Consider the following 8,887-nt stretch of genomic DNA (forward strand, 5'->3'; position numbering starts at 1 on the left):
GTCTTTAAAATGCACATGGAAAATGAGTATTGTGAAAAAAGCCATTCATGGTTTTCAAAATTTCTTTGTACCAAAATGTATTTTAATTCCATTATTCTTTGAACTTTTTGAAGGCCCCTCATAGATACGATGGGCCTACTATGTGCTGGGGATGTTTAATTCGCGGGCTGGGTGAGCTTAGAGAAAGGCACCGTTCAGAGAAGTTAAATGACTCACCCTTGGGCATACAGCTGGCTTAGTAGGAGAGCTGGGATCTCTCCCTGTGTTCTTCTGCTCCTGGAACCCAGGCATCGCTGTCTGAGACCCCATACTGCTCCTCCAAGGTCTAGCCTTTAGTATCCGCCCAGAGCTGCCTTCCTTTCGCTGCCTCTATCGTTTCTCCTGATTTGAAACAATGGTTAACCCTTTCCTCTAAGGAAAATCTATGCCCGGAGAAGCCTGGTGATAAAGAGCTGTCACATCAGCACCATTTACCTGTTTGGGTTTATTCAGCGGAAGAGGCGACTGCGTTTCTGGCAGATGGAGACCCGTGTGACTGCCTTTTAAAATACTGTCACAGCTGTATGCACAAGCTGATTAGCTGTGACTGTGCTGCTAGTGCCGAGATTGATGGCGATAAATTTGGGATAACAATGCTGGGAACGATGTCATCCATTTGTAGCGCACTTCATATTTTTTAAAGCTCTCTCTGCTGGTAGCCTAGTGGTTAAAGGACCTGGTATTCATTCATCTGTTGATTCATTCATTGCTCAAAGACCAGCTCTTCCAACTTGGTCCATTTTGATTCAGTCGTTTCAGTCATTTATTCAATAAATATTAATGTCACTCCTACTATGTGCCAATGATCAACAGATCCAACCATGTGTACATGTACATTCTAAACAGAAGCAAGTTCAGTGCAGATGGTGATAAAATAATGAGGTAAACGGACTCATAAGGTGGAGTGGCGGGGGCATATACTAGGGTGAGCAGCCAGGATAGGCCTATTTGAAGAGGTGACATGTAAAAGGAGAAGCAGGGACCAACAGATGGTGTAGTGGTTATGTTGGTGGACTCCACGTAGCCGACTGCAATTTGAGTCCCAGACCTAGCAGCTTAAAATTCACGCTGGGCACATGTACATGTGTTCCCAAGATCCCAAGAGGAGAATGGAGGAGAAGAGATTGCTGCGTGGCCATCCGCTCTGGGCGGGGGTGACTTCTCACTGTCTGTCTCTCTGGTGAATGCACGTGCCTTACAGCAAAATTTCTCTCCAAAATAAATGAATGAATGATGAATGAATGGATGGATGGATGGAGAAGCATAGGGCTGGTCCCATAGCCTAGTGATTAAGGTAAGTCAGATCCTATATGTATACATGCATGACCCAAATCCCCAACAGATGGAGAAATAGAGGAGAAGGGTCATTCATAGCCCACTTTGGAAGGGAGGGTACATTTTCCCTCTTCCTCTCTGATGAGCATATGTGTCCTCCGGCAATTCAAAGATAAATAAAAGGAGAGTCGTAATAATTGTAATGGAATAATCAATGACAAGAGCAAGAAACTTCCCAGGTTCAGCGAGTGCAGAGGCCCTGGGGTTGCTATGTTTTTAGCATTGATCTACTCACTGGTGACTTTCTGTTAGCCAAGGACAGTGCCGATACTGGAGTTTCTGAAATGAGATGCGAGGCCTGTGCCCCAGGAGGTCTCAGTATCATGCAGTACGTAGGAAAGAAATTCAGAGACATACATTTTAATACAATGTGGTAGGCCTGGTGATGGTGACGCAGGAAGGAGACGCTGTGTCAGTCTGCGCATCGGTTCCCAGAGAAGGCGGTTCATGCAGAATAGCAGGAACCCGGCCTCTGTAGCAAAGAAGGGAACCAAGACTCAAAGTCCGCATGGTCACTGGAGGTCCCTGACTTTCTTCTCGGTTTGTTTCCACAGGACGAATGACCAGCTGGTGGCATTTCTCTCACGGTACCGAGATATGAATTTCTTGAAGTCACATGGCCGGGACAATGCCAGGTAACACATCATTCCACTGTTCCCTTGCAAAATGAAAATGAGAAGTCTGAGTGATCATTCTGGGCCTTTCTTCTAGCTGTTATGCAGCCAGAGACAAGTTGAGGGTGGGAGGAAGGTGCAGCACGGACTGTAACCATTTCCATGTATGATCTGAAGTGGTCCCTCCTTGTCAGCTGATGACAGAGGTGGAAGTAAATGCTGTTTGTGGCGTTACAGCCTTCCACACCTTTTCTCTTCAAGCACTCTCATGAGTCTGTTATCTCCTGTGGCTGCCCTTTAAGTAGGGCAGTCACTGTTCATTCCTATTTTATTGGTGGGAAGTCAGTCTCGGTGATGTCCTGAACATCACTCAGTTGTTTATTCAGCATGCATTCAGTCAATCATTCAACAAGTTCTTCCCAAGGGGGCTTGATGATGGTGTAGTAGGAATACAGAATGCTGTGAGGCTGATCCCATGAGAAGGTTCTGGGTTCAAGTGTAACTGAGGCTGATGGAAGTGTGGGGATCATGGCATCAAGACCCCATTGGAGGCTCAGCCTAGGTGGTCCTGTTGGAAGCATACCAAGCAACAGTATGGAAGCCACATAGCCGACCCCCTATTCAGATCCCTAGCCCAAGTCAGCTGGAAACACACCTAACAGGTGCCCAAGATTCTAAGGAGCTGGAGGGCTGGTAGAAGAGAATCACAGCATGACAAGACCATGTCAAAGGTGCTTTCTCTGTCTTTGTCTCTGTCTGTCTCTTATGCATGTACATCCACTATCATCAATATAAAACTTAAAAACTTGTATGGGGTTCTCTCTCTCTCTTTCTCTCTCTCTTGCACATGCGTGTGTACGCATGCTCATGGAAGAAATAAATAAACTTTAAAAAAATATTATTGGGGCCAGCAGATGGCATAATGATTACATCACTGGACTCCCATGTAGTCGACCGCAGTTCGAGTTCAAGACCCCGTGACTTAAACTCATGCCAGGTGCATGTGTGTGCATCCAAGATCCTCAGAGAAGAATGAAGAAGAGATTGTGGTGTGTCCATCACCCTGGGCAGTGACTTGTTGCTTTCTGTCTGTCTTTCTAGTGAGTGCATGTACCCTATAGGAAAAATCTCTCTTCCTTTCTTTTTTTTTTTTTTTTTTTTTTTTTTGGAGAAGTTTTTGCTATAGGACACATGCGCTCGCCGGTAAAACATAGAGAGACAGAGAGACAGAAAGTGAGAAATCACCCCCTGGGGGAATGGCCACACTGCAGTCACTTCTCCTCCATTCTCCTCTTGGGATCTTGGGCATGTATGCACGTGTGCCCAGCGTGAGTTTAAGCCACCAGGTCCGGAACTCGAACCACAGTCAACTATCTGGGAGTCCAACGACATAGCCATTATGCCAACTGCTGGTCCCATAAAAATCTCTCTTAAAAAAAAAAAATTACCAGGTATGAACCATGTACCAGGCATCATGGTAGCAGTAAACCAGACTGAGTTCTGACTCTCATGGAATTTTCTTTCTAGTGGAAAACAGGCTTGTGCCAGCATGGAGTGAACTTAGGGGTCCAGGCTCCCAGGCCTCTGTCCTCCCTCTATATCATGCTGCTGCCCCAAGATGTTGGCAGGGATTTGAGGCACCTAGAACCCCAGCTTGGTCCACTGCACCTCTCTCACTTAAAAAGAGCATTGTCAAAAAACAGCATCATTTCAATCCAGCGTTGAGCTGAGCCCAACACTCCATGGCCTGAGATCAGCTAAAGCAATAGTCATGAGTGCCCCCTGTAGGAGAGACCTGCGTTGTGGTTTTGAGCACAGAGCATACTCTGGTAGAACAGGGGACAATTGTAACTACTTCTCCTCATGTTTTGCTTGGTCCTTATGATGCGGGTTTTGTTTTGTTTTCATTTGGGCACTTCATTTAAAAATGAATAGCTCAATTTAAAGACAGCAAGATTTCCTATGGTAATATAGAATTGCAGCTAGTCCTGGAGAATCTGAAGACCCAGTAGCTCTGTGCCTGGATTTTCTCATGGCCATTTCCGTCTGGAACTTAGACAAAGCCCATGTTCATTAGGTCACATCAGCCCTTAGCTGTGCCTCTTCCCGACCTGACCTTCAGTGGCACTTTAGTTTTTTTAATTTCTGCTTTAGGTCTTCTGTGCCATTGCTGATAGAGATGTCATTTTGGCTGTCTTGGTGACTCAGTTTACCCAGTAATCCCCAGCAGAAGGGCAAAGGCAAGCAGTGAGCTCCTTGCTGAGCTTCTAGGAAGGAATCCCAGAATCCTCATATTGTTTCATTTTCCTAAATTTTAACTTTGATTTTGTTCAGCTAACTATTTATAGAATGCTTCTGTCTTGCCCACAACCCGCCTCCTTTGAAGGAGCCCCCTGGACTTGAAGATTCTCTGTAAATTAGCACAGATTACTACAGCCTGTTCAGGCCACTAAAGGTGGAAAGCCCTGGCTGGGTAAATAAGGGTTATAGCCACTGTGTGTTGTGTCCCTACTAAGTGCTCATCATTCTGCGGGGCCCTTTTCATACAGGATCCAACTTCATTGTCTCAGCCACTCAATGCAAAAATGAGAATTATCATCTCCATTTGTCAGGAGATGAAAGGGAGGCTATGGAGTCTAAATGCTAGAATTTGACCCAGGTCTTCTGGCCCCAAAGCCAAGGGAGAGAGTTGGGCCTGGGCATGTTGCATGGAGGTGATTAGTTAGCAGAACTGGCCCAGATATTGGTGTTCCCTGCCCTGAGGTAGAGCATGTAAACCTTCTTCCCCTCCAGTAGCCTTTAGTACAAGATTCATGCAGTTACATCTTGAGAAAGGAGCCTGTTCTGAGTCTACCCTCTGTCCGAATTACACCCACCCAGTATTATTGTTTCGGCCTTGTCAGTTGTCACTCTTTTTGCACTACTTCCCAGGTCCTGTGCTAGGAACTGCATATAGCAAAGGCGAAAATTATGGGCTTTGGCATTACACTTCCAGGATGAAAAAATGATCTACTGTGTCCTAGCTGTGTCGCGCTAGACAGGTGTCTTAACCTCTCTGAAACTGCTGCCTTACCTGTACAGTGGAAATATGAATATACTACGTGTGTGGTGTTATTGGGAGGATCAGACAAGATGGTGCTGCATGGAAAGCATTGAGAATAATGTCATTCCCTACAGTTTTGGTATGATGATGTCCTTGTCATGATAACCACAGGACTAAAATGTTGCTGGTAGTAGAAAGACAGCTGATGTAAGGGCCTGAGTTGTGCTCAAGGTGCGTGAGTACATCCCATATAACCAATTGACAAGTGGTACCCAAATGTCATGGGGCAGGATGAAGGCTCAGGGGAAGAAGATGTTGCTTGTACCTCCCTCTGAAAGCTCCTGATTCCCAAAGCTCTCCGACACAAGAGCTCACAAGTTGGAGTGCTCATGTATGAGCCCCCTACTAGGATCCTCTCATTTACATAAACTAAGGGCAGTGATTTTCTATTAAGTTAAATGAGCCAGCGTACCATCATCTGCTGCTCTTTCCTCTTTGTTAGCGGAGGGCTCACCTGCTGAATGAACCAGCCTAGCCATCCCATCTTCCATTGTTTCTCCTGCATGGACAGAGCTGGCCATGGCAGAGCTCTGCTTCCCTCAGGGTGGTGGGTTAGGGAGAACTCTTTCGGTAGGAAATGACAGAAACACCTCAGTTGTCAGACTGACTCAAAGGTAGAGAAAGTTATTGGATCTTGCAATTCAGACTGACTTCAGGTACGGCTAAATCAAGCAGCACGAAGAGTATCATCAAGCCTAAACTCTACTAGTTCTGTGTTTCTACCTGTGAATTTAACTTTCTGGCTCTAGAGGGTGACCATTGTTTAAAAATAAGGAAACTGAGACTCAGGGAGGTGAAGTAACTTGCTTAAGCACATATACTGGGGCAGGGCAAAGATGCAAGCCCAGGTGATGGTGTGCACAGAGGGCAAGCCCAGAGTTCCTGTGGGATGAACTCTCTCTGTGCTCTAGGACTGATTTTTACCAACATGCTGGTGATTTTCAGGCAACCACTCTGCTTCTCTGAGCTTCATTTTCTCTCTTTGAGAAACGAGGAGGTTGAACAAGATTTCTCTGAAGTCCCTTCCCATTCTGATGTTTCATGCTCCTTGGGCCAGGCCTTGTAAAAGAGGAGGTGACAGAGGCGGAGAGCTTGAAAGACAGAGAGATGGGGAGGCATGAAAGCAAACAATGAGATACAAAATCAGCCCCAGGGTGCTTCTGTTTTTAATTCCACATGGTTCCTAATAGCAATGTTGACCTTCTGTGTCCGTCTCCAGTCTTTTGCAGCCAATTTGGACTTTCAGCTCCCACTGCGAAGACATGGCATAAAGGCAAACTAGTATTTTAATAGCTGCCAAATTGGTCCTGACTGTTCCTGTAATTAAATGAAGAGGAGTGTTGTGTTCATTGTTTCTCCTTGCTTTCCTCTAAAAATAAAGTAACTAGATATATTGAAAGTCATGTACCACTATTATCATTTTCCCAGACAGCCTCAGCGGGCCTAGCAAGAACAGGAGCCCTCAAGTTGACTCTCAGCCTGAATAATCAAGTCTTTGGAAACAGCCCCAGGAGCTCCAAACTCCATCGGGGAGCTTCAGAGATGTTTTCCTCACCTCTGCAGTTTGCTCAGGTCTCGTTGTGTGGGGACAGGCCCCTACAGAGAGATAGAAAGGAACAACCCACTGCTTTACCCAGAATCGGGTTTCCTCGGGGGCTTTTCCCGCCCTGGTTGATCTGGTTTCCTTACCTTGTTCAGAGTCACCGGGGCCCCAGTGTTTAGCCCTGGGACCCAGCGAGGTGTAGCGGTCAGAGTGTAGATGGTGGAGTTCAGCTGCCTGTGTCTCAGCACCAGCCCTGCTGTGCAGCAGCAGTGAGCCTTCAGCAAACAACTTCCACCGGCCATGCCTCTGGGTCCTCTTTATATAAAATCCAGATAGTGATAATGGGGTTGGGGTGGAGTATCCTCACTGACCATGGGAAGGCACGGAGCCAAACGCTTTCTTGTACATTCTTTTGTTCCAACCACATGTGGCTAGTGTTACCCCATTGTAGAGATGAGCACAACTGAGGTTTGAAGAGTTGCTTTAGCTTGTTCAAGGTCCTGTGGTTGGTGAATGACAGAGCTGGGATAGGAACCCAGTTCAGTTGGTCTATAAAGCCTGTATTCTTTTCTCACCCCGTGACGGGTGACTGCATTTAAAAAGACCTTCATTTTTTATTTTGGGGGTATATGGATGAAAGAGCAACATCCTGCCAACCTTTAGTAGCATCCTCTTTTGCACACACAGGGGACAGGTCCTGCCTGACTTCCAGGTCAGCATCTCCCAAAGTGCATTTAGGATCCACCAGCCTTGTGTGAGTCTTTTAGATCATCCATAAGTGTTCATGCAACATGAATTAGGGGTTGATCTCATGTATATCAACCAAGATTTATGTAACGAACCCCCTCAACTCATAATTTCATGACTATCATGTTTAATACAGTAAGGCTACATTTAAAAAATAGTTGAGGGAACCAGCAGTTAGCGTAATGGCTATGTCGCTGGACTCCCACGTAGTCAACCGTGGTTCACGTCCCAGACCCGGTGGCTTAAAACTCACACCGGGCGCGTTTGCGTGCGTGCCCAAGATCCCGAGAGGAGAATGGAGGAGAAGGGATTGCAGCGTGACCATCCCCCCTGGGGGGTGATTTCTCGCTTTCTGTCTCTATGTCTCTCTCTGTCTGTCTGGCAAGCACACGCGCCCTGTAGCAAAAACCTCTCAAAAAAAAAAAATTTTTTGAAACTGGAGCCAGCAGGTGGTGTAGTGATTAAGGCACCGGACTCCCACATGGCTGATAGTGGTTCAAATCCTAGAGCCAGTGGCTTGAAAGTCATGCTGGGCACATGTGCATATATGCCCAAAATCCCAAGAAGAGAATGGAGGAGAAGGGATTTCAGTGTGGCCATCTTCCCGGGGGATGATTTCTCACTTTCCCTCCCTCAGTATCTGTCTCTCTCTTTGGCAAGAGCATACACCTATGACATATTTTTAAAATTGATTAAGAGCAGACAGAATATTAAGGTGGTCCTCATGCAGATGCTATGTAAAGTAGATAGCAAAGTAGTCCAGAATCTAGGCTCCAGAGCCCAGACTGCCAGGATTCATGTGCTAGCTCTAAGCACTCACTGTGTGACCCTGAGTAGTTATGTCAGTTACCTGTGTGTCAATGTGTCAATTTCCTCCTCTGTAAGTTGGGAATGGTGATAGTCATACCAACCCTGTAGAGTTGTTCTAAGGATGCAGTGAGTTAATATATGGATCTGGTCTTGGAGCGGTTAGTTGTCGCATGCAGTTGATGACGACTGTGGTGGTGGTGGTGATACACAGAAGCATCTTGAGGATGACACACACATGATTCATGTTTTACAAACACTTTCTACAATGTTTAGAAAAACAACAAGCTTTTCGAATGTCAGAAGGCTAGACAGGCAGGAAGCTAGGAAGGGTTCCAGTCCCAAGCCAGGAGTGGCATAGAAATTTCTTCCTCTTCTCAGTCTAGACCCCACCTGCCAGGGCAACACCTGTCCCCCGTGGGATCCCAGAATGGCATCTGGACCGCTCCCGTGGCTCCCCTCCTCTGACATTGAGCTAATCTTCAGACCCAACCCGCCATTGATGTATAAATAAGCAACTGTTTTGCCAAAAGTTGGCAAATCCATCGAGAGCTTGGCCAGGAACCTCCTCCAGGCAAATCTGCTTTCAGGAGGCCCTTCAATGCCAACTTGCTTATCAAGAGTAGAGCTTTCCCCCAGCTGACTGGTAGCACCATGGCTGATGTGAGGAGATAATTAATAGCTCATCTCCAGTAGGGG

General features: G+C 46.4%; 1 protein-coding gene across 1 annotated transcript in view; it reads left to right on the plus strand.

Moving 5' to 3' along the window:
• The window catches only part of XYLT1 (xylosyltransferase 1), a gene marked incomplete at its 5' end in the record, with an annotated part of 347,438 nt that overhangs the window by 293,513 nt on the left and 45,038 nt on the right, over nucleotides 1–8,887 (plus strand). Inside the window, one exon of the mRNA XM_006146570.3 lies at nucleotides 1,929–2,009. Coding sequence (XP_006146632.1) covers nucleotides 1,929–2,009 — 81 coding nt within the window. The remainder of the gene's footprint in view (nucleotides 1–1,928; nucleotides 2,010–8,887) is intronic.

This window comes from Tupaia chinensis, unplaced genomic scaffold, assembly GCF_000334495.1.
Source record: "Tupaia chinensis unplaced genomic scaffold, TupChi_1.0 Scaffold000182_1, whole genome shotgun sequence".
Lineage (NCBI taxonomy): Eukaryota > Metazoa > Chordata > Mammalia > Scandentia > Tupaiidae > Tupaia > Tupaia belangeri.